Source organism: Xenopus tropicalis, chromosome 7 (assembly GCF_000004195.4).
Source record: "Xenopus tropicalis strain Nigerian chromosome 7, UCB_Xtro_10.0, whole genome shotgun sequence".
NCBI classification, from domain to species: domain Eukaryota; kingdom Metazoa; phylum Chordata; class Amphibia; order Anura; family Pipidae; genus Xenopus; species Xenopus tropicalis.
In genome coordinates, this window is record NC_030683.2 from 25,950,245 (window position 1) to 25,977,103 (window position 26,859).

The 26,859-nt window shown below is 38.9% G+C and overlaps 1 protein-coding gene across 5 annotated transcripts in view; it reads right to left on the minus strand.

Annotated features, from left to right (window-relative positions):
* The window catches only part of ccnj (cyclin J), a 30,066-nt gene extending 3,916 nt beyond the window's left edge, over positions 1-26,150 (minus strand). Inside the window, 5 exon segments of one of the 5 annotated variants that reach the window (NM_001134813.2) lie at positions 740-899; positions 1,225-1,524; positions 7,765-7,975; positions 12,345-12,454; positions 13,485-13,607. In NM_001134813.2, the coding sequence (NP_001128285.1) occupies positions 740-899; positions 1,225-1,524; positions 7,765-7,975; positions 12,345-12,413 (740 nt within the window). In that variant the 5' untranslated portion in view covers positions 12,414-12,454; positions 13,485-13,607. 5 annotated transcript variants of the gene reach the window in all.
* Between the last annotated feature and the right edge of the window lie 709 nt (positions 26,151-26,859).

A 26,859-nucleotide genomic window follows, 5' to 3' on the forward strand; every position in this document is an offset into this window, starting at 1 on the left:
ACAGGACTAACATGTTTTGTGCTTATAGGCCCCTATTCACAGGCTTCACTTTGCTCTGGTTTACACTACCCCCAGGCACCAAAGCTACTTTACATAACAGATACCAGAGTTGTAAGCAAGTAAATACCTCTGTTACTTATACACAGTTGATTTACACCTTATTTTGCTTATTTAATAGAATAAATACACCACTACAATATAAATTCTAATAGTAGTGTTCCCAAATATTTACACCACAGTTTTAAAAGCATGTATGCCATGCTGACATGCCAGGCTTTGAATAAGGGTAATACAGCCCATTATTTCCTCTAAGATAATCTAGAAGTGAAACAGATTTGTTAAAAGCAGAAACTGTGCTATGAGCCATTGAGTGTAGCCCTATATGGTTCTGCAGTGTAAATCTGTAAATTGCTCACTTATAGGTTGTATGTATACACTCATATTAAATCATTTTAAAACACTGCTAGCTTGGTGTTGGGAGAGAATAGTGAGATCAAACTGCTGCATTTCATGGCCTGGCACAATGCCATGGACCCACAATCATACACACATGCCAATATCTTTACTAGCCAGTTTGTCCTGAGCCAAGGATCTTATTGTGGAGAGATACTAATCAAGTAACCAAGGTATACAAAAAGGACTACCAGTTTGTTTAGAAGAGAAAACCCAAATCCAGTGGCTAACAGAAGCAGTCAAAGTCTGCTAAATGAAAACATAAGTAAACAAATTCAGAACTTACATTAATAATCTTTCTATGCAAGGCACAAGGATATCCCAAGCGTACACGGTTAGCCGATGCAGCCTCGTCGGCCAGGACGGTGAGAGCCGCAAGATAATTCTGGATGCGGCTACGCAAGCAGCAGCCACTAAGGAAGGGACGTAGTTTAAAAACATGTGATCTGTGGAGAAATAAAATATAGATATATGTACAAGGTAAAGATATTTGAGATTATAAATATCTACTAGTATCAATATACAGTCGTTTATGCAAAGGCATTTCATTTCTACAACGAAGCCTGTACTGTCTTTCTACATGAAAATGTTATTATCCAGACTAACTGTAATATACAAAAGAGCATGTTGCTTTATTTTTCCCTTTCTTACTCCCTCTTTCATTTTTCTTTCTCTCCTTCCTTTCTCTATGTTAAATAAAACAATAAAAACAATTGGAAAAAAAAAAATATTTGAGATGTCTTAGCTAAAAAAGTGGGATGAAGACTGTACCTTGCAAAGACACTTCCAAGAAGTAGTCTGCATATTTTGCCATATAAATCTTTGTCTTCTCCAAACAAATCATAGGCCAGCCATCATGGAGGTCAGTGTCATGAACTGCAATGGACAAGTAGTACTCAATGAAATGGGCAGGTGTGGGGAGACACAGGTTCCACTCAAATGTTTCCAGTAGCAAAAGCTCCATGTGCAGCAAGTTCTGTTTGGTGAGCACCAGGTTCATGTTGGTCATACAACCCAAACTGTTCAGCTGATCCAGCTTCGGCACCCGATCTTCCTTGTCTTCAAATTTACCTTTGAATAATGACAACAGCCCATTAATATTACACATTGCCATCAAAGGGTGAGCAAATCCCATCCCACCTCTGGTCTTTTTAGGACATTTTAATGTGTGCTCATTTATAAATCAGGCTAAAACTAACCACAGAGTGGCTTATTTAAGTAACCGACTCTCTGACAGATAACTGGCAGGTTGGAAAATCCTCTCAGGCAAGGACAGTATTTGCACGTTGATAGTCCATTACTGATGGATCTGCATAGGCTTCTGTTATGGTCTGAACACTGGCCCAGGGGCCAAAAGTTCAGATAAGTCTGACTTGGCCCTGCATGTAGATTGCAAAATCAGGCAAAGACCTGCTTGTTTAGTAACCTTGCCAAACACACTGGTCTTAATGTTTAGGGATAGCTTCTACTAAGAAGAAATAAAAATAATTCTGCCTATGACCTCCACAGCCAGTAAAAATGGCACTCTACTGTCTTAAGACAAAACAGTATTTTTCATATTTATTCATATTTATTCCATTATATATTTGCATCTACACTCTCTAAAACTGCACTCTGTATTCAACATTACACATTGTTGTTTAAAATGGATTTCCTGGTAAGCACATGACTGTATACTTACATAGACTTACATGTTCGCCGGCGGGATGGCGGGTCATGGCAACTCGGGGAGATTAGTTGCCCGCGAACAGGGAGTTTTGTCGCGGGCGACTAATCTCCCCCGTGTGCCAGAGCCTTAATGGCAAAATCCCAAATCACTTTCACTGCCTATTTTGAATGTATTGGCCCCTGTTTGTTATAAAATATCTGCAATATTGCAAACTGCATGAGTAGCTGCTGCTATATAAAGAAATGATAATTTCATCCTCAGCAGAGCAAGCCACGTGGCAGCTTCAACTATTCTCACAAACAAGATGCATTGTGGGAAGTAGCCTGACACCATACACTTTGCAAAGAAGTTCTTTAAAATTTGGGAGCCCTTGTGAAATTTTCCACAAAGTTTTTTAAAAAAAAATACTTAATTTTTCATTCCATTATTCTACATTTTTTTCTTTTAGTAATCAGGTAGAACTGTAGTCTAATTCTACAGTTCAGTTTGAGTGAAATATCACAGCCTCTAAAGATATCTTTTAGTTACAGGGCAATTGATCCTGGTATGAGTCTTGTAAGATTGATTTGATACAGGTATGGGATCCGTTATCCGGAAATCTGGTATCCAGAAAGCTCCGAATTACGGAAAGCCTGTCTCCCATAGACTCCATTTATATTCTTCTCTATGTAGAGACAAGACGAGCGACTTGTCGCTGGAACTCGCTTTTTAAAAATCGCAGCAACCAAATCTCCCCGTGGGACATTAGCCTTAGGTAGCAGTGTCCATTAAGCGGAATAAACAAATCCACCGTATTTTAATAATGTGAGAATGGGGCCACTTATTGATTAGGTGTTTTGGTATATTGGAATCAGTTTAATAAAGCCAAGGTGTAATTATTTTATATTTAAATGAGAAATTAAAGAAAAAATCTGTTTGCTCTCCAAGCTTTCTATGGCATGAGTCAGTAAAATCAACAGTACATAGTTGAGGCATGACCTTTGCCATTCTGTCAGCAGCACAATGAAATTCCCTTTGACATAAAAAAAGAGTAACGTATAAATCAGGAGAGCCCTATAGGCAAAGAAAGAAGAAAAGCACTGCTGATAAGTATCTATCATATGTGTTGCTTTGAAGTAATTCAGGTGGTGATGGGAGTGCTGGATGCATGTGAGGAGAGATCATCATCGTTTGTTTATATAGCGCCATCAGATTACGCAGCGCTTCACAATTAATTTAAACAAACAGGAATCTTAAAAAGCTTAACAAACATAGGATCAGAGGGCTCTGCTTGCAAGAGCTTACAATCTACAGGATATCTATATCTGCTGAAAAATGATGCCTCATTCACAGCAGTCCCTGCCCCAATCGAGCTTAAAATCTAAAAAGCCATTCACATTCACACACTATTATCAATGTAATTAGGAGCTAATTAACTTAATTTATGTTTTTGAAGTGTGGGATGGAACCAAAGTACCCAGAGGAAACCAAACAGGGGGAATATACATGGTTAATGGTACCATACAAAAAGGTAGTTCACTTTAAAAAAAAAAAAAAATATATATATATATATATTTTAGTATGATGTAGAAAGCTGTGCTAAAGCAATCTGCAATTAGTCTTCATTTTCAGTTTTTTTTTATTAAATGTAAATAAATGTTTGTTCTGCAACCCCCAGCATTAAAATGTCAACAATCCTGTTGCTACAGCTTCAATATCCTAGCAACCAGGAGACAGTCTGGAAGTGAGAATGAAAGATCAATAAAGGGGAGGGCCAGAAAAGATAGATAAGCAGCTAAAATAGGATTAACAATAAAATAGAAGCCTCACAACTGATCTTTCTGACAACACACAAAAAGGAAGCCATCTTCTGACTAGGTCTTATTTTTTTTGTAACTTAGACACTAATGATTATCAATGAGTGTCTGGAATACCAACAATTGTTTGCTAAATGGTATCAGACAGAGGAGGAAGCAGAGCTGGGGGAGGGAGGTGATAGCAGTAAGTACCTCAGACAAAGTTTATAATTGGATTAAAGCAAACAAGGCTAACATTCAAACATGGATTCTTTCAAAAGCCAAAACACAAAAAGATTATACAAACAGGAAATAAATTCATCATCTCACTAAAACTTTTAAAAGTCTTTTGCAAAACTGTTTTTGGGTGGAGATCCCCTTTTAATTCAATTTAACTCTGAAAGACCAGTCATACAGAAAAGAAAAAAAGCCACATACGAATTATATACAACATTACATACATTACTTCTGGAAACTATGACGCAAGCTATGATTTTTATTGAAAGGGAAAGTTCGCCTTAGTATGCATTTTAACTATGACAAATCCCAAAACATGTAGAAACTATTCTAATTTTGATTTTTTTTCTGCCTCTTTCTAACCTGAAATAAAATACCAGATACTAAGGGGGAAAAAAAAATATTAGGATTGTTTTGCCACCAATATGGGTTCATTCAGCTTTGTTACCATCAAGTACAAGGTATTTCTAAGCTTACTATATAATGGATTTCTGGATAAGATCCATACCTGTATCTGATATAAACTGATGTGTTTAGCCATTTGATTCAATTAGTTATCTAACTCTTGGGGTTAGATCAGACACACATTCATGAGCTGATCCAAAAAGCGGCTCTAACTTATTATATGTTATTGCATTTTCATTTCCTGGGGTTACCAATACCCTTTATAGTACTGTACATTAAAATTATACAAATCATATACATTTTGACTTTTTTAGCGGGAAACCCAATATCCAAATGACATGGGCCATCTCCCCCAGACCTCACTTTTAAGGATAAAATAAATAATTTTTTTTTAAATTCAAATAGAAAACAGTACCTTGTAATTAATGGTAACTAAGCTGCATAAATCCATATTGGCGGCAAACAATCCTGTTGGGGTGGTTTCCGGTTTACTTTGTTTTTAAGTATGATGGTGCAAATAACAGAAAAACTTTTAATCAGAAAAGCCAGCTTCCAAGCATTCCAAATAATAGATCCCATACCTGTAGCTCTAAGGCAGGGATCCCCAACCTTTCTTACTTGTGAGCCACAGTCAAATGCTTGGGGGAGCAACAGAAACATCAAAGTTTAATGGAGGTGCCAAATAAGGGCTCAGATTGGCTATTAGGCAGCCTCTATGCACACTATCAGCTTACAGGGGGCTTTATTTGGTAGGAAATCTTGTTTTTATTCAACCAAAACTTGCCCCCAAGTCAGGAATTCAAAAATAACTACCTGGTTTGGGGGCACTGAGAGCAACATCCAAGGGGTTGGGGAGCAACATGTTGCCCCCGAGCCACTGGTTGGGGATCACTGCTCTAAGGCATGGTGTTCCAATTTAAGGAGAAATCTCTATCTATCAGGAAACCCACAGATCCCAAGATTGATCCTCTAAAACAGGGATTCTGTCTTTTAATAAAGACAATATGTGACCCGCCTCTTTCAGAGTTCATATTTATACTACAACTAGAGAAATTAAGAGAAAAATTTAAGTGAAAACCAAACCCCCCCCCCCCCCACCGGGCCTTTTACATTTTTTAACGACATGTAAAAGCACCCAACCTTCTAGTTTTAACAGAAAGGGCACAGTAGTTAATTTAGGAGAATGTGCCTGTTGCTATGAAAGGTTCAGGAACAAATGAAAGGGCACATTCTCCTAAATTAACTACTGTGCCCTTTCATTTGTTCCTGAACCTTTCATAGCAACAGGTCTGAAAAATGAAAAATGTGACTAGGGTGTCCGTGCCTATTGCTCAGCAGGTCTGGCCTCTGTCCGCAGGAAAATGTAAAGCCGTGCAGCGTCCCAACACAGAAAGGGCACAGTTCATTCAAACCAGAAAGGCACCCTGGGGCACACAATCACTCATAACAATATAAATGTATTTTTTTTCGTTTTGTTTAAAAACAGGCTTGTTGCCTATCAGACATGCCATAGATTTACCCTAAGTGCAGTCTTGCAACTAGACCCACTATGGAAGAATAAATTGTTGGTAATAACATTGACACCACTGCAATAAATGGGCAAAATATTGCATAGAACAAGTACATGACATTCTGGCATACATAGGACCTCTGGTATTTAATTGGTCTACACACTCAAACATATATTATAAAATAGAGTTAAGGCAAAACACAATAAAAATAAACTCCACACATACGTTGGGTATACTTCTCCTTTAAAATCTGACCTTTCACACAGAGAGGTTTGTAAATGTGATTGAAAGCAGTGTGTGTCCCTTTCTGCATTGCTGGTTCCAAACACAATGTAGCAGAAGGAAGCACTGCATGCTTCTTTACAGGTCTTTTAATTAGCTGGCTTCTGCGACATTGTTTCAAAAGTCAGAACTAACAGGGACTAGCCAGGGGCAGACAGACACTGCTTTCAGATGACCACAGCCACTTTCTATTGATTTATACTTGAAAGTTGCTTAGAATTTTTTTTTAGTTCTGAAAATATATGTTATTTTTGGGATTACATCCCAATTAATTAATTCCCAACTACTTAATATAATTACAATTAATATAAAGGTGAACTTTCCCTTTTGAGATGGAACCCTTTAAGCCAGTATTACCAGTCTCCAAACTAAGGAGATTATGGTTGGGTGTGCACTGAATGTGTCACTTACCACTTGTTCATAAATACTATTAAAAAAAAAACAAAACTGCCCCTTTCTATGTCTGACTATGACCCCTGGGGGGCCTAGTGTATGTGAAGTTGAGCTGTCAATCACTGCTTATTCGCCCCCCTGTCTCACATCCCACACATATGCACAATTCCCCTTTAATTAGCGTGTCCTCAAGTAGAGGGCCATTGTTTCTAATAATAGTGTGCAAAGGAATAACTGTGTGTGTGGAGGTGGGGGGGGGTGATAGCTAAACTCAGATCAATGGAACTGCAGGATAGATAGGCCCAAGGCTAATTTCATATTTTTGGTCACCAGGGGTTTTCTTGGATGTCCACTTGTCATTGTCACTAGAGGGGGTTCAGGTCTGTTTGTAAAAGCAGAATCGGAGGCTGCAGTAGGGAGCCCTGAAGCATCTGGTGGGAATTCCAGTCCCAGCTGTTACTACTTCTAAAGCGTCACATAACTGGTGCCATAAGCCCAAAGCAGGCTTAGAACCAACACATGGAGTTAGCACTCTTAGTGCAGACGGTTATATGACAAAATGTAGCTGCAGGCAGAGCTGAAGCAGTCCGTTTGTGACCCTCTAGCCCAGGGATCCCCAACATTTTTCACTCGTGAGCCACACTCAGATGTAAAAAGTGTTGGTGAGCCACAAAAGCATGAAAAGTCTTTGGGGATGCCAAATAAGGACTGTGATTGGCTATTTGGTAGCCCCATGTAGACTGCTAGCCTGCAGGCCTGCACGGTGTCTGTGCTTCCAAAACTTGCCTCCAAGCCAGAGATTTAAAAATGGCACTTACTTTGAGGCCACTGGGAGCAACGTCAAAGGGGAAGGTGAGTAACATGTTGCTTTTGAGCCACTGGTTGGGAATCACTGCTCTTGTCGCTCACAGGGCAGTCTGTACTAATTGTTAGGAATACTATCAGCAACAATAAATGGCTTATTTTCATTGCGAAGCAACTGGTCAACATAAAACTGCTCGTGTATGTGTGCTGTGCAGATGTGAAATCAATTTCTTACTTGCTAATAGCAAACACGACAAGGCCACAATATGCAGCTGTTGGATGGATATGTCATATCGGTCCATAAAGAGATCCAGCAGGTAAACAGCAAGATGTCGGGCAGTAGGGCAGAGCTTAAATCGATTACTGACGATAGCGATCAAGTCAGCAAAGTAGCGTCTCAGGTTGAGCTGGGGAGACTGGCCTTTGTAGGAAGGAAGTTTCAGTTCCTAAGTAAACACAAACAGGACAGTGGTCAGTAAGATTTCACCTCATTGCCCACCCCATGCACAAACCATTACATACATTACTGCATAAGACTCAGCTACACATTTTGGAATTTTCAGCTCTAGGGCACATGGGGTGTTTTGACCACAGCTGCTATCTGGCAGCATAAGACAAATGCCCCTGGCCGGCAGTCGCCACTTGTAAAAGTACTTCATAGAATGCGCCCTGGCTGACACACCCAGAGCAGCGACAGATGGGCCTCCACACAAAAACATTCACAGTTTTATTTACTAGTAGATATGACATTATATTGGGCAAGGGAGATTTATGGTTGTATTAGACCTTTCTAATAAACTACTAATGGCTTTTATAAGCCTGGTTTGGTGTTACTCAGAGTACCTGCCTTCTGTTTTATGGTTTCACCCACACACCCAGATGAAAGCTCAGAGCTCTGCACATAGGCCCTCCCTATTACTACTCATGAATTATGTTCTGAATGTTTTTGGACACTTCCCTACTTGTTTTTTTGAGAGTACCTTTGCATGCCATACTTTTTTGTAGCCCAAACACGTGGGTGTAATATGCCTAAAAACATCCCTACACTAAGAAGCCCCTAAAAGCTTCAGTTTGGCCCTTGCCCCTTTAGGACACTTGCATGGGGCCAACTGAAGGCAACTCCATGAATTTCACCCCCCATGTTTCAGTTACTGCAGTGGGAGATTTGCACTAACCCTGTGTGCCGCTGCCTGTAAGCATCAGTCGCTGGGGGCCCACTGCATTTTTTTTTAAATTAACTTCTATAAAGTGATGTCATCTACTAATAAAACAACTTATATACAATGCAACAATATCACAACTGTATATACAATACAATTACAGGGAATGGATCATTAAAAGAACCCTTTAGCAGGAATTCTGCTACATCTGAAAAGGATCCACACTTTATTATTATGGTTTGAGCTATATTCGTATAAAAGGGAGCTGCACCCTAATCAGCTTCATAATCTTTCAATTTAGCAATGGCTAAGGGGTCCCAACTCTTTGAAGTGTAAACGTCAAATTAAGGTTTCCTTGTGAGATGCCAATAAAAGGTAATTAGCCAGTCAGGAGTTAGCATGATGTTCTGTTTTGAGCTCCCAATTGGTCTTGTTGGTCTGACTTGCCTACCTGTCTCTAACCTGAAACCAGAAAGCTTATTGACCTTGAGGCTAGGCTATGACTTTTTATCTGTAATTCAAAATATTGCCCAGTTACTAGAGATGGACCCTAGCAACCAGTTTGAATTCTGAAGGGCAGAACACATTCATTTATAAGTCACACGGTACAATATCCCATGTAACGCATAGATGTATATATTTCTGTAATTTAGATAGAACACACTCAATCCCCAGACATTTACAATAGCTCAATAATGCAATCATAATCCACAGAAAAGTAATTTCTGTTTAACAGTCTCTAGGAGAGGCTCCTAATGATGAATTCTTTGAAACCAAACTATCGACTTTTATCACATCGGTTTTTAACAGGTGATTAGTAAATGTTTCCTGCTGATAGGTTGCTATGGGTTACCCCCACAAATGTTGCAAATCATTAAATAAACCCAATGTTCTTTTATATGGTATCTTATAAATTTTGAGCATGTTTGTAATCATTTTATTTTCTATAGATTCTAAATGATTCTGCCTTTTGCCCATCTGGTTGTTAGTGTCAGTTCCCCTAGCAACCAGAGCCAAAGACCATTGTAAGGTTAATTATATGACTTAACATCAGTGTCTGCCACATTAAGTTAACTTTTGTTGCTTTATTTGTATAATAGAAATATATTTGTAAGCTGCTTACCTTAATGAAAAGTTATTAGTGCATGTAATTGCTATTGAAGGTAGCATTTGTCTATCTGTTTATATTTTCTTCTCTGCCCATTCTGACTTCTCTAACAATTTAGCAGAAACCAGCTGATAAATGGATCTGAGGAAGGGTTGATTTCTACTACATTGTTTCAAGAGTCAGAACCAAAGAATAGACACAGCTAATTTTAAATATTATTGCAGTCAAAAGTTTGACTTTAAAACCACTGAAATTGTTTCATTAATATATTGGAAAGTCACTTAGACTTTTTCGCTGTGCAGTTATTGGGTGAGCAATGCAAGTTTTGCATTGAAAAGTGAATGGCTGAAAAACCTTTGTTTCCCAGATTTTATGCAAGCATTCTGCAATGCAAACGAAGCTGGTGCGCACAGACACAAATATCCTCCAATTCACACAAAGCATGCCCTTGTTTTGGGTTTAAACACGCCTTAAGCACTAATTGAATTGTGCAGATTATAGACATGACTGGGCAGTGCGAAACAAGCAATTCATCAGAATAATTAATGTGTGTAACCCTGGCAACCTAATCCACTCAAATGAGCGGCTGAAAGAATGAGCAGGGGCAGCACAAATATCACATTTTTCTAAAAAAAAAAAAAAAAAAAAATATATGGCATCCATTCATTTGTAATTCCTTGCAATGTGTGAGTAAAAGGCTAGTGAGACAGCGTGCAAACTCTGAAGTTCAAAGCAACAGGATTAAAGAGAGAGCCTCACACCACCTTGGTGCAATGCACACTCGTGGGAACAAAAGATACATTTGTGTTGGGAAATGCTAGTCAGTTTGCGGTTATGGGGAACATCCCAGCCTGCTGCTGAATAACAAAAGGACTGAAAGCATGAAAATCTACTTGCAGCAGCACCTCCGAGCCTGCTCACAAAGTACTCTGAACAGATATGTCCTGAGGGGGCACTGCTGGCACCCTGCTACTTAACACTACCCCGTGAAAGGAACCATCGGGAAGTTACAGCTGGCCTCAGCTCAGGCCAACAGGACAATAAAGCTCCGATATCCATCATTTTGGCTTAAATAAATGCTTCTAGGGTCTGCCCCTTGCACTAGTACAGGGCTGCTACTTTTAAAAAGGATCTTATCCCACATAAGGATTTTTTTTAACCTGGAAACAGGATTTAAGGGCATTCCATTCAATCTTAAGATTTATGAGGCTAACTTCAATTCCCACATCTGTGTTTGTTTTATGGTGTGCACTAGGAGACCCAGACTTGCAGTTTTGGTAGCAGCTCGGTCTCTTCTGGGAAGACTAAGAAATGAAAGCTTTTTGGTAGATGACGTTTTTTGTTTGGGGAGGCTAAATAGGAGTTGATCTCTCTTTGGGGGTGGTTAAGGTTTGCTAAAGCTCTCTTCAGCTTTTGGATTGGTCTGTATCTAAGTGAATGAGTTGAGCACACCCTAGTTAATTATACATAAACATGTCAACTCTCTGTAAATATTTGATAATTAACACAGTTGCAATTACCAGCATTCAGAACGCTAAGCATAACATTGTCAAAGAGCTGCTAACAAGCACTTATGGTTTATTTTTTCATTTATCTTATAATATCCAGACAACACTACATATTAAAAGGCCCAGTATCTATAAGTAATGCCATAAATTATAAACAGCAGCATTATCAGTATTATTATAATAATTAAGATATTTTTAAAGTGCCAACATATTCCGCAGCGCTGCACAATAAATGGGTGTATACACCGCACATACAGATTTACATACAAAAAAAGGCAACCAATAACAAATACAAAGAGGGCCCTGCCCAAAAGAGCTTACAATCTAAAAGGATATCATTAAAGTTAAATATATCTTTCCATGACAGGAAAAATAAACAGACACTAATTCTTTTGCATTAAGGATGTCCTGTGGATAAGCTACCATTCTTTGCAAGCCCCGGTACACTAGATGTAGTTGACTACAAATTCCAACAGGTGTAGTACAGACATATTATAAAATATATATATATATATATATATATATATATATATATATATATATATATATATATATATATATATATAAAAAATGCTGATGCACACGAGGAAGATTATATATATATATATATATATATATATATATATATATATATATATATATATATATATATATATATCTTCCTCGTGTGCATCAGCATTTTTTATATATATATATATATATATATATATATATATATATATATATATATATATATATATATAAAAAATGCTGGTGCACACGAGGAAGATTATATATATATATATATATATATATATATATATATATATATATAATCTTCCTCGTGTGCATCAGCATTTTTTATATATATTATATATATATATATATTTTTTTTTTTGTTAGAAAATACGCAGTTAGTAATGATACAGTCTTTATTTAAGCCTTGGATCCAATGTATAACCACTACTGTCAATATACATTTATTTATACGTTTATATTAGTAACATGTACAACCCAGCAAGTTCCTATGCACAGAAATGACAGGGAATGCAAGACTTACTTTGTATCTAAGAGTCTGATGGATATCCGCAGCAAGCTGGCCTTTCCACCACAGCCCTTCCAGCTCCATTGCATGGAAGATCAGACAGGAAAAGTCTGTAAAATGGAGTTCTGCAAACAGAGGAGTGGAACGAAGTTACTTTTTGTTGCACTCAGACTGACCAGCTCAGGCCAACTTTACATACAAAGGCTTCCTCAAATGGGATCAAGCTTAGAAAAAAAAAAAAAAATCCCTTTGCACCTAATTAAAGTCAACCAGGGGTTTAACCCTTTTCACCGTGAACATAAAAGTGTTACCCACCCATTGCTAGAACTAGGAATCATTTTTGCCCCAAATAAAACACATCAGACAGGCACTAATATAATACTCGTTTATGTATGAAAAGAAAAAGCATTGGAATAATGGAGACTAAACTATAGGAATTATTTCAGAAAAGGGTTGTACTTGATAATAGGGTATTTTTTCAGCCTCGCCTACTACATGTGTTACCACTAGAGAAAATAAAGTTCAACAGCAATTTAAAGGGGAGGTGTAAGGTATTCACCAGGAATGTTCAACCTGTCCCCCTGCTAGAAGTAAAACTCTTAGCCACCCCCAGTCACTTTTGGCTAGCTATGCATGCTGGGAGTTTGTTTTTTTATAGCTCATAATGTAGGACATAATAAATACATTATTATGTGTGCAAGTATAGATAAATAAATGATAATCCATGCACATATATATCTGAAAGCACTTCGGTCAGTATGAATGAAACCTACAGATCTACATTCAGATTAACACTCTTTAGGAAACCAAAGGCGTCTGCACAATAATAATGTAAATAATAATAATAATAAATAGCCGGCTCATAAACGGCAATATAACGCCGGGAGAGACGGATGACAGAAATGGGGGGACCCCCACAATAACTGCCCAGTCTCCTATGGACAATAGCGATATGAATGGCTACTCACAGAGATCAGTAATGAGGAATGATCAGCACATGATGTACAGAATGGGACGGAGATGAGGGATGATGGCAGAGGCAACAAAGACCCCCGGACACGCTTCTTTCCCCCTGCCCCCTCCCCTCCCCTCCCCGCACTTACAACTTTCTTATAAACTCCCATCCTCGAAACCCCGAATTACCCCGGGACCGACCTCAGTCAGTATCCAGCTGCCGATCGCCGCGTACACCCCCGAATCATCTCCTGCTCTTTGCTAGTTCAGCCCCCGGTGCCGATTCCCGCAGACCATCAATTCGCACGGCTCTCCCCATCCATTGTTAAAGGGCCGAGCTGCGGCTGCTATATACAAAAGCCTGCCTCGGACACATGCCGCTGGGAAGCTGCAGCCAATCAGAGGCACGCTTTCATCCGCCGCTCTACATTCCCTCCATTCACAGCCAGGCTCACACTTCTTAAAATGAAAAGAAAAAATCAATGGACCCAAATAAGCGAGCGCGCCCGGGTAAGCTTTGGTCCTTCTGAGCTGCCGTAGGTGGGTTTTTGTGTATAAAGACTCGTAATACGTCAGCGAGATTGCGGGGATATGGGCGGGGCTGGCGTGAGTTTCAATACGTTTCAGGGGAATGGAAGGGTGGGGGCGGCTGCTCCTCTGACCTGAGGGATATGCAGAATAAGGTTACTTAGGGACAAGAACCTCTGTGAGGGAAATGTATTAGAATTACGGCGCATTTCCGTCCTGTGTATTGATTTTTACATTTATTTATAAAGGGCCAACATATTCCGCAGGAGCTGTACAATAAGTGGGTTTCATACATTGGACATACAGAGTAACAAAGTAATCAATAACTGATACAAGAGGTGAAGAGAGCCCTGCCCAAAAGAGCTTACAATCTACAAGGAGACATACAGAGTAACAAAGTAATCAATAACTGATACAAGAGGTGAAGAGAGCCCTGCCCAAAAGAGCTTACAATCTACAAGGAGACATACAGAGTAACAAAGTAATCAATAACTGATACAAGAGGTGAAGAGAGCCCTGCCCAAAAGAGCTTACAATCTACAAGGAGACATACAGAGTAACAAAGTAATCAATAACAGATACAAGAGGTGAAGAGAGCCCTGCCCAAAAGAGCTTACAATCTACAAGGAGACATACAGAGTAACAAAGTAATCAATAACTGATACAATAGGTGAAGGGAGCCCAGCCCAAAAGAGCTTACAATCTACAAATATTAATGTAAATATACAGAAATACAAATGTGCCAACTGCATATACTGCCGGGACTGCCCCTGCTTTTACTGTGTGTCCAAGGGCCATGTTACTGCCTGCGGTGTAGCCAGTTTAAAGCTGGCAAAGTGCATTGATGAGCAGAAATCAATTGCAATTTCCTGCTTTTCCTTCAAACTCTAAGGGCTCTGGCACACGGGGAGATTAGTCGCCCGCGACAAAACTCCCTGTTCGCGGGCGACTAATCTCCCCAAGTTGCCATCCCACCAGTGACAATGTAAGTCGCTGGTGGGATGGCACACGCGGCGGCGCGATTTAGCGCAAATCACCGAAAAAGCCTCGCGAGTCTTTTTCGCTGATTTCCCGAAATCGCGTCGCTGCGTGTGCCATCCCACCGGCGACTTACATTTTCGCCGGTGGGATGGCAGGGGAAGGCAACTCGGGGAGATTAGTCGCCTGCGAACAGCGAGTTTTGTCTCCCCGTGTGCCAGAGCCCTAAAGTGGCCTACGTGTGGTGTTTAAAAGGGAGCTCCATGCGTGTTTTGTATAATAAAAAAAATTAACTTTTGCACCGCTGGTTATGACTTGCGCTTTCAATTGGAATTACATTTACAAATAAAATTGTTTTGGGTGGAGGTCCCCTTTAAAACGAGTTGTTAGTGTTCATGGCCGTTTAGGGTTGTAGTGTTGGCAAAAGAAATTGCGCTTAAGGGCTTGTACACACATTAGTTCAAAGCGCGTTTGAGACACATGTTTTACCTAAACACATTCGCTAATTGATTCCATTATATTCTGCCTGCTTGTACTTACAAGCATTCAGGGTTGCATTTTACTCCATTTACATTTTATCAGACACAACATGCTGGATTTTCTTGTGCTTGACGCTCGTTTATAATTTAGTAGAATAGAGGGTTATGTTTGGAACCAACAAAAATGCACTGAGATGTGTTTAAAAAAAAACACGTAAATATATGCATTTTTTTGCACTCCAAAAACATTTGTTAGTATGAACCCTAAGGCTACTGCCTTTCATATCAACACAGGCCAAGGGGCCCATTTATCTAAGTACGATTGCTTCCGAGTACAAAAAAATTTGTATTTCTTCTAAGTTTTCATACTGTGTGCATTTTTGCGCCTTTTTCGTTATTTGTGCAACTTTTTCATACTTTGCGACAAAAAGTGCGACAATATGTGCAACAAAATCATATTTGTCGCACCGAGTACAAAAGTTTCGGATTTATTCAGGCTTTGGTATCATGACTTTCCTTTGTCCAGGTTGGAGCTGCAGAGTGCCATTGAGTCCTATGGGAGGCTTCCAAAATCATTCACTGAAGGATCAAAGTCAGAAAGGTTTTCCCGGCGTTTACAATCGTTCGGATATGAACATTTTGTGACTTTCGGATCGCCAATACGATATTATCGTGACTAATACGTTTTTTTCGTAAGCATTTTTGTGATATTTCTGATCATCAGAAATTAATGTATCTAATCCGAATTTTACCCATTTCTGGATACGAACTTGTACTTTGATGAATCAGCTAATCCACTGGCCTCTGGCCCCATAATGATAATTATAACTTCTGTAGGAAGGCAACCCTAACAGCCAGGTTGCAGGCAAAGAAAATGATGTGCCCGTTTTAGGGCCATTCATGTATGGTGCTAAGGACCAGCGACATAGTGTCCAGGAAGTTCTATTGGAATGTTGGGAATTATAAGTCACATGTTTAGGCACTAGAACATTTAGGGTGCTCACCCCAGTGCCTATAAAGCTGGAAGCTGCAAGCTTGCAGTGTCATGGTAGGTAGAGCAGGCGTAAGATCTCAACCCGATCCTACCTACGGCCTGTTAATGGTGTGCGGAGGTTGGCCCTATCGCGGGTATTGGGCTGGCCTGCACGTCACTGTTGTTTTTGGGTAGCGCAGTGGTGTAGTCGTGGCCACTCCAGGAGTTGTAACTTAAAAGGCACTTATCACGCTTATATTGTTTCCTCCACCAGTGGTGCGACCTAATAGAGCCTGCATTCCAACTGGGGGAAACTAGTTTTGTTTAAAAAAATTCCCCCCCGCCAGTGCTGGGATACCCGCATCGGGAGGGAACTCCCAGTGTTGGCTGCCATGTTGGTTGGCGCACATGCGCATAGTAAGCAGATCTCCCCACTCGCTTATTATGCGCATGCGTCTGACATAGAGGGCGGTGGATGTTAGTCACCCTCCTATGTCACACACATGCGCATAATGAGTGAGTTGCGGCACTTGCTCATTATGCGCATTAGTGTACTCCAACATGGCTGCCCTACCGGTGCAGGTAGCCCAGCGCTGGCAGGGGCAGTTTTTAAAAAAGAACAAACTATTGTTTCCCCTATCTAGAGTGCAGGCTCTATTAGCCCGCACCTGTGGTGGGGGAAACAATATATGGGTGATAGATGCCCTTTAAGTACATGGGTTTTATTCCCCTTTAATGTCATAGATACTTTCAAGCAACCAAGGCAAAAATACTGTAAAATGTAGAATTTATATTACAGTTTTACTCCTAGTTATCTAGAATCCACTTTCATGGATATAAATTAACAGTTACATTTCAAGGCACATGTTCTCTTTTTTATTCCCTAAAAACTGGAAGAGGAGCACTGCAGAAACCGAAATAACAATGCTTGGGTACAAAAAAAAAATCCTTATAAATAATAGATAAATTCTAAGCAACTTTAAAGTATACCTTAATAACAAATAATCAATGGCTTTGAAGTTATCTGTAACTATAACTGCTGTTGAAAGAAGTTTCTCCCTGTCCCTAGTGGTTCTGACTTTGAAACAATGTAGCCAAAGCCATGTGACTAACAGAATCATCTGAGGAATAGAGCAATTGCCATATTCACAAAAGCCTTACTCCATTTCCTGAATACTGCAGTTTTGCACACTTAAGACTTTACTGGCAGAGTGCCACTTTAATGACTTTGAAATACCAAATTACACCAGACTAATCTGGAGAACAATTTACAACTTAAGGGTAGGGCCACATGGGGCGGATTTTCAGCCTGAATATAACCGTAGGCTGACAATCCACCTGTACGCTTGAATCTCGTTGTGCCTGCACCAGAAGCATTGAATCTGCATTGAATGCAGAAGTTTGTTTGTTTGGCGTTTGTTGGCGGATTTTGGCTATGTGTGCCTGCACCCAGGCAGATTCAATGCTTCCCGGGTTCAGGCACAACAAGAAGATTTTTCAAGTGTACAGTCGGATTGTCAGCATTTTGCTGGTGTTAGGGCAGTGGCAGTGACTCTCAAGGAAACTTCGGGCGACTTTGGGGAAAACAAAGCGACACGTATGCCATCCCACCGGTGATTTACCTTCTTGCTGGTGGGATGGCATTGCAGGGAGATTAGTTGCCCGCTGTAACGAAGATTTGCCCTTAGGGTGAAAACACACGGAGCTACTAGTAGCAGCTACTTGTGAGGGTTCTGGCACACGGGGAGATTAGTCGCCGACTTGCCTTCCCCCTGCCATCCCACCGGCGAACATGTAAGTCGCCGGTGGGATGGCAGACACGGCGGGGCGATTTCGGGAAATCGCAGAAAAAGACTCGCGACTCGCCGCGTCTGCCATCCTGCCGGCGACTTACATGTTCGCCGGTGGGATGGCAGGGGGAAAGCAACTCGGGGAGATTAGTCGCCCGCGAACAGGGAGTTTTGCCGCGGGCGACTAATCTCCCCGCGTGCCAGAGCCCTGAGGGCTACAAAAATAGACAATGCTGATCATTTACTGATAATTGTCTCTATGTGTGTTTTAGCAGAGGCAATTCTCAGTATTGTCTATGGCAGGGTATTTTCTGGCATTTAGTAGCCTTGACAAGTAGCTGCTACTAAGTAGCTCCATGTGTCTTTACCCTTAAATTGCTAAATCAGAAAGATGGAAATAAAGTAACATTTTACTTAACATTGTGGTATAGGATTGCACAAATACAAAAAAGTAGCATTCTGACAATTGTAAGTTTGTATTTTAATGATTTTCTGGTGTAAACAAATTCACCTTTGTGAATTCCCTCTATAGACTGTGAATCAGCTGTGTTCTGCTCAAGTGTTCCAGGAGTCAAAGGCATGAGTACAGAAACTATAAACAGACAGGTATAGGTTATTCAAAAACCCGTTAACCAGAAAGCTCTGAATTGCCAGACAGTCATCTCCCATAGAAAAACATTAAAAATAATAAAGCAGTGCCTTGTACTAGATACCAACTAAGATATAATTAATCCTTATTGGAGGAAAAACAATTGTATTATAATGTTTTTAATTTTGGTTTATTTAATGTTTTAATGATTTTATAGTAGACAAAATATGGTGATCCAAATTACAGAAAGACTCCTTATCCGGAAAATCCCAGGTCCGAAGCATTCTGGATAACGGGTTCCAATGTAATTACATGTTAATATGATTTAAATTTGTAGTGAATGTGTATTGTATATGTATATTGTTTTTAATTACATTTTCCTTTATTATTTTGGGGTTTAGTAAAAGGGAGGGCAATTCAGCTGAAGGCTAGAACAAAGAGATTTTTGTGGCCCCTGTAGCCTGCCTTAATTTGTATGACGTATGGGTCGTTTATCACTCAAAGGGCAGGGTGCAAAGTTCAGGCGTGAGCTGACATTTTTTTTTAATGTATTTTCTACCCTACCCAGCAGGTGAATCTTTGACCTGTGCATTCTGCCAAATGTAGGTAGCACTGTATTTATGAGGGGTGGCCAGGGAAGAGGCAGGTAGGTGTGCTTCCAGTGCTCTTGCATCTGGGGTCATGGTAAATAACCCCTATAATTCTGTTATATTCTGAACCCAAAATTAATGATAGTTCCCTAAGAAATGCAGTGCAATTGTTGGTGCCCACAAAATAGCAGCAAAATGTGCAGAAACTGGCATACAGTTTACCAATGCAGGTGCAAACAAGTTGCATTTGTGGTCTTCTAGTGTTCATGCGCATGAATTGCTTCACTGATCACGCTTCACTGTACTCACAAGCATCTGTTCTTGCGTTCCCCTGTGGTGCAATGCAAGAAGGATCAACTGCAGGGGGAACACAGGAACAAACACAGCCTCATGCAACATGTTGCATTCCACCTGCAGCACAATAGCAAAAAAAGAGCTGCGTTTTGCCCTGCATTCCTCTGTGATGGAACACAGGAGAATGCCACCACAGAAGAATGTAGGGCTAAACACCTGTCTGTATGAGCCCTTAGCTGTTTCTGTTTCTAAACATCCCATAACCAAAACACCTAGATTCAATTAGCCCCCATTTATCTTTAATTAAATCCCCTTCCAAAATTAACCAATTGTTTCTCACCTTGGGGGGTTCACGAAGGTAGTTAGTCTGAAATTGGAGTTAAAATGGAATAAAACATTTGTTTATGCAAATTCACAGATGTTTTAACACCAGTTTCACATTTTGTTACACTGCTTTGCACCAACAGTTGTAGTGGGGAATTTACAAAGGTGGAGTTCCAGAAATGTCTTCATTTTCAGATTTATTTATTGCCCTACACCTTTTTTTTTACCTTTTTTTTGCAATGTTAAAATGGTTGAAAGTTGTTCTGCCAACTGAACTCGGCAGGGGGGGGAAGGGATTCACAAAAGTGACAAACTAAAATTGGAGAAAGAAATATTGGAGGATATCAAATTCCCAAAAGCTTTAATCCATTTTAGGAATATTGCCATATTGTTATTCCAGAATCTAGAGTACCTAGTTTCTCCAGAGAAATTTTGGGTACAACCTATATAAATTTGAAGTTGGCATAAATTTTATGAATTTATTAAACTTTGCTGAAGTAATAATGTCAAATTCAGAAGCATGGGGTCAAACTGGAGGAAAGGGGAGTAAAAAAAAAAAATAGGTGTTCATGTGATTATGAATTTGTTATTACTTGATTTGTGAATTCCTCCCTTTTATGTTTTAAGGGCACATATCATCATTTTTTTAATTACCCCCACACTGGGAAAAAGCTCCTGGTGTGTGGTCGGTCATGTTCGGTGAAACACATGCACATAATGAGTGATTCTCCTTACTCACATGAATGTACATAATAACAGTGAGAGCTGGGACACAATGCTTAGTGTCCCAACATGGCTGCCCACACTGGAAACTCCATCCTGATTCCGGTGACTTAGCACTCCAGTGGGGACAATTTTAATTTAAATTTTTTTTCCATTTCCCACTACCAGAGTGCAGGCTCTATTAAGCCACGTCTCATTGGGGAAAAACATTTTTTTAATGCCCTTTTACATCATATTTGTTGAAAATTGTTGTGTAAATTTGTGTGATTCTTAAATGGTACTCTAGGGAGGTTGTCCACAAAGATGGAGTAAAGTAAACTAGAGCAAGAAAAATCAATGGATTTAAGTGGTATATAAAAGCCTTTCCGCAGTTTTGTGAATACAATATTTTCTTATTCTTTACTTACGAATTACACATGTCAGAACAACGTATGTCAATTTGAAGTTTGTGTAATTTCTATGGCAGTATTAACTCAGTTTTGCGTGTTTGAATGTGAGATTCCCAAAGAGTTTTGCCTATTTAGCTCCATGTTTGTGAATTTGACACTATTAATATCAGCAAAATCTTGATAATACAGGTATAGGATCTGTTTTACTTAGAAACCTATTATACAGAAAGCTCCAGATTACAGGAAATTCACCTCCCATAGACCCCATTTAAATGAAATAATTCAAATATTTCAAAATGATTTCCTTTTTCTCTGTAATAATAAAACAGTACCTTGTACGTGATCTCAACTAAGATATAATTACCCCTTATTGGGGGCAGAACAGCCCTATTGGGTTTATTTAATGGTTAAATGATTCCCTTTTCTCTGTAATAATAAAACAGTACCTGTACTTGATCCCAACTAAGATATAATTACCCCTTATTGGGGGCAGAACAGCCCTATTGGGTTTATTTAATGGTTAAATGATTCCCTTTTCTCTGTAATAATAAAACAGTACCTGTACTTGATCCCAACTAAGATATAATTACCCCTTATTGGGGGCAGAACAGCCCTATTGGGTTTATTTAATGGTTAAATGATTCCCTTTTCTCTGTAATAATAAAACAGTACCTTGTACGTGATCTCAACTAAGATATAATGAATCATTACTAGAGGCAAATAATCCTACTGGGTTTAATTAATGTTTAAATTATTATTATTTTTTTTTTAAATTGCTTTTATTTTTGATTTTCAAACATAACATAAACACATAGAAAAAATGAGGGGCAGATAGTGCCCCGCATTAGAGGGTAAAGAAAGGGGGGAGAAGGAAGAAAGGAAAAGAGGGTGAGTAGAGAGTATACATTTTGCTCGCTTTAAAGTAAGGCTGACTAGTCAAAGCATATCAAATAAACCATCTAGTGCGGTGGTTAAATGATTTTTTAGTTGATCTAAGTTATGACGATCCAGATTACTGAAAGATCCCTTATCTGGATCTGGGCATTCTGGATGACAGGTCCCATACCATACATACTTACACTAACTTTGGATTGTTGTAAGTTGTTCTGCCAGATTTGTCTGGTGTACTTTGGTACTTCCAAATATATTATTTCTGGTGATTAGAATGACAATCTACTACCAACAGGAATAAGGCTTTTGTAAATTTGACTTTCTTTTAACATGAATTTTGAGAACCAAATTGCTTTAGGAAAATCTTACAGAACAACTTTAGACAAGAATGATCAAATGGATTAGAGTTTTTGTGAATTTGACATTCTTTTAAAATGTAGTTGCAGTAGCAAATTTCTCCAGACAAATTAGTGAGACTAATGACAATTTGAAGTTTGCATTTTTTGGCATCGTTAATGGCATTTTGGGCAATTCACAAAAATATTATTCAGAGTAAAGTATTTATTTATGGTAAAAATCATTAACTGACAAATTCACAATGGATGGCAATTTTTAAAAAAAAAATGTATGCTGCCTTGTGCCAAAAAAAAGTGGTGTCTGATATGGCGCCCAAAGTACACAAAACGTCTATAGTTACAAAATGAAGTTATGTTTTTGAGAATATAACATTCTTTTAAATATTTCTACATTTCTTTTCCCTTCTGTGAACCCTCCATGCCTTGCTTAAACCTCATATTCAGAAAAAAATATTAAATTACCTAAATTGTGTTCTAGCATCATTTTGATGTTAAAAAAAAGGCATTTTGAGCATAAACAGACAATTAAGTCAAAGCCAAATTCTTCTTTACACCACCTTTGTGAATTTCATATTTTACTACACTGCCCCATGTACTGGGCCATTTTATTCCTTCCAAAAACACATTAAAACCTATACAACTCTGCATTTCAGAGCCGATATCTGCCCTCACTGCATTTATAAAACTGTAGACTTTTTTATGTATGCATTTAATCTTCCTTACTTAAATGTTACGTAACTCCTACTTTGTGAATAACCCCCATGGAGACATGAGTCATGGCTGTGTGTTTACTCTTTATACAGTATGTGTACAAAACCTTAGGTAAAAGTTTCGGTTTTGTCTGGCTGTTAATTCATTTGCCAGTGTTATATTTGTTCAGTTCTAATGAAAAAAAAAACACACTACCACAGAGTCAGATTCTGTCAGAAACATTGTTATATACAGCCACGTGGACAACCTCATTATCAAAAGGAAACAAATAATAGTAGATGAGTAGTAAAACATCTTCAATGATTACTTAACAAGTCCAGTTGCTTTAGATTTATTTATACTAGATATACCATGACCTGGATGAATAAAAATCTTCATAGTCAGATAATAGCAGAACACACAGAAAATCCTAATATACTGAAGGGCGCAAATACTTTACAGGTATTGCTGTTGAAATTCAGGGCTAAAAAGTATTAATTGATTTAATTCTGTCCTGCGGATTTGTACTCACAGGACCAAGCATTACCCTGGGTACAGCCCCACAACTTTGGCATTTTGGAAACCTTATTTTGTGTTTTAGTCATTCCCTCCCTGATGACATGGAGCTGATGTCTCAAGCTTCACACTTGATTTAAATACCAAGTTGCAAGGTGAATGGACAAAGTGTTTTTAACAGTGACTGTGATTTGTTTAACTCTTTGACTGCCAGCATTTTTGCAGTCTTAAAGGTGCTTTGGGAAATGCTGGTTGCTAGGCAATGTGCTTTTGCTATAGGGTAAATTTCAACCTGGAAACCTGCATTCAACTCCTTCGCCTTTGTTGCCAAAATATAGGATTTACATCATTTCCAGGGTTAAAAGGGTTAAAACCAGTGCAGTTATAAATCTTGAATTAAGGACCAACTAATATATTACTCCGCTGTAATGCAAAATGGAAATGTTAGCGGTAAGGTTTTCCTGGTATCTTAGAGGTTAACACTCTGAAGCGTCCATGGAGAAGTAGGCTGTTGATAAGGGAATGCACCAGATACCACAAGTCTGATATAGTAAAATTCATTTAGCTGCCTTTTCGTGAACAATGTGAGACTTGGCTAATCTAAAAGCAATACAGCAGAAACTGTGGAATAGTTACAGAGATTTAAATGTGATATTCTAAGATATTTTTTTTAACTGTTTGCCTTTGTATTCTGCCGCTCCCTAGGCTGAAAATTTTAAAAGCTGTCTGGTTGTTAGGGTCACTAACACTGGCAACCAGGAAGCACATAAATCCTGAAACTTGTTGATATTTTGCTTTTTTGTTATTTGAGTGGTCCCTTTACTATGGGGCCAACAACATATAAGGGCATAAGAGCAGCCTGAAGGCCAATTAATACAAGACTGGGAGTGCTGTTAACTAAGCCTGGGAGCTGAGTAAATTGTACTTGCTATGCAAGATATTTATGGGGCTATAGTAGTGTTTTCATGTATATTTACAAGTAGTCCCGATCAAATATGAACCATAAAGTTGTGCTTGAACCTAAAAAAGTGTCAGATGCACTTTTCTAGTAAGATGCCTCACAATTTATCTCCTGGGATGTCATTTAAACCATTGTCTGGTTGCTAGGTTAAGTGAGACCCTAATAACCAGACAGTTTCTCAAGGTTAAACACTGCAAAAACTGCAAAGAAAATATTGGAAATGGTCTTAAGATGGCCATTCCCATTCTGATAATATTGCATGATGTTTGAATAAGGAGCTCACCAACCTCGACCAATATCCATATACTAAGGATAATGGTCTGTTCAGGGTTCAGTCATGTAAAAAATCCAATCTGCCAATAAACCATATCTGCATATCGTGCATCCACAACTATAAACTGAAGGGGCGTCACAGCGCCTTACTTCCTCCAATTCCAATCTCTGTGTACCATAATAATTGCAACTTTGGAAAAGCAGGTCATGCAGTTTATGGTCCTTGTATGATATCTGTATGGCCACCTGTAGAATACCGCTTTCAACATGATGTTACATTTCTGTGTTCACTTTTCCTGTTTCATCCCAGTTAGATATAGGAAACTACAACAACCATGTTGCTGAATTGTAACAACCAACATGGCCAATCACTTGTATATCAGCATCTTGGTTGTGTCTGTAGCCAAACTGCACAGTACTTGTTCTGCTTTAGGTTTCAGGGTTGTCCAACCTGTAACCCTCAAGCTATTCTTAAAGAGATACTGTCATGATTTTTATGGTATACTTTTTATTTCTAAATTACACTGCTTACATAGCAAATAATTGACTTTAACATTTAAAATGTTATTGTTGAACAAATTTATTTTTAATATTGGTGTGTAGGCGCCATCTCAGTGCATTGTCCCTGAGCTTTCAGAAAGAGCCAGCGCTACACATTAGAGCTTCTCCCATGTAACTGAAGGAGTCCCAAGCGGGACTTGGATTTCTTACTATTGATAGTGGATTTCTTACTATTGATACCTACTGGGAGCTGCTATCTTGCTCCCTTCCCATTGTTCTGCTGATCGGCTGCTGGGAGGGGGGTGATATCACTTCAACTTGCAGCGCAGCAGTAAAGTATGACTGAAGGTCATCAGAGCACAGGTCACATGGCTGTGGCACCCTGGGAAATGAAGAATTTCCCCATGTGAAATTTCAAAATTAAATATAAAAAAAATCTGTGTTTTTGAAAAACAGATTTCAATGCAGGATTCTGCTGGAGAAGTTCTATTAACTGATGTGTTTTGAAAAAAACATGTTTTTCCATGACAGTATTCCTTTAAACTTCAACTCTCTGTATCCTGCTGTAAGTTAAGTCAGCATAGGCTCTGATTTAAGTTATCCCCCACTCAGCTGAGAGCCCTAGCCTTTCTGGCCAATATCTTCCAACTCCAGTCCAGAATCTATTGACCCATTCAACAGTCATTGATCCTGAAAATCAGCCTGTGCAGGTTCACACATAATGGTGACTAGTATGTTGCAACTGCACATTTCATGCCTGAAAATCACAGACAGCTGCACTGTCAAGAGCCACAAACCCTTTAAACTGGAAAAGTTGTGCAGAATTTGGATAGAACCTTTCCATTTTAGTGGGCTTGTGGCTAAAAGCAGGAAAACTGAGATTTGTCTGGGAATATATAACAAAACAGCACAATTTGGTTTCTACAGAAAAAAGATAAAAATACTTACATTTTAAGTTATGCTTGTGAGCCTCACGTGTGAGAGATTTCAAACAGCATTTGGTTCCCATGTAGTAACCCATAGCAACTAATCTGAATTTTGTCTTCTTGCAGTTGACCAATCAGAGCTGATTGCTGACTGGCTGCTATAGGTTACTTCTACATAGTATAATTACTCCCTGCAGTTTTGCACACAAAATCTTAACAAATGTGTCATTTATTAGCAGGATTTCCATTCACCCTATTTTTCTAGGAATATTTACTAAAACACACACAAAGAATAGGTTGCTATGCATAGATAGCCATATTTATCTATGTGTTTGTTTCCAGGTATTAGTTTGCTATGATTAATGGGAAAATATACTATGTTTATGAATAGACTTTGCATTTATTTGGCAGTAGGCTATTCAGCACTGTTTGTTCTTTTGATCCATGGCAGATGAGTAAATCTGATCCAAAGATCAGACACAATTAGACAATTACTGCAGACAAAATTACTGTGACACATGGCTTAATGATTGCCCTTAAGCTGGCCATACATGTACCGATAAATTCAGTTTTGTGAGATTTTCGGGCCGTATGTGGGCTCAGAATTATCTTCCCAATAGTTTTCTAACCATTGCGGTTGGTCATTTAGTCGATCGGGCAGTTTAGAAAATTTAGGTTGGCTAACAAAAAAATTGCAAATGAATTGTGTATATTGCAATATCCTTTGGGGACCCACAATGGAAGTCACTTTTGTACGATTGGTGTCTGCCAAATATTTCATGTTCAGAACATCCTCCAATTTGTA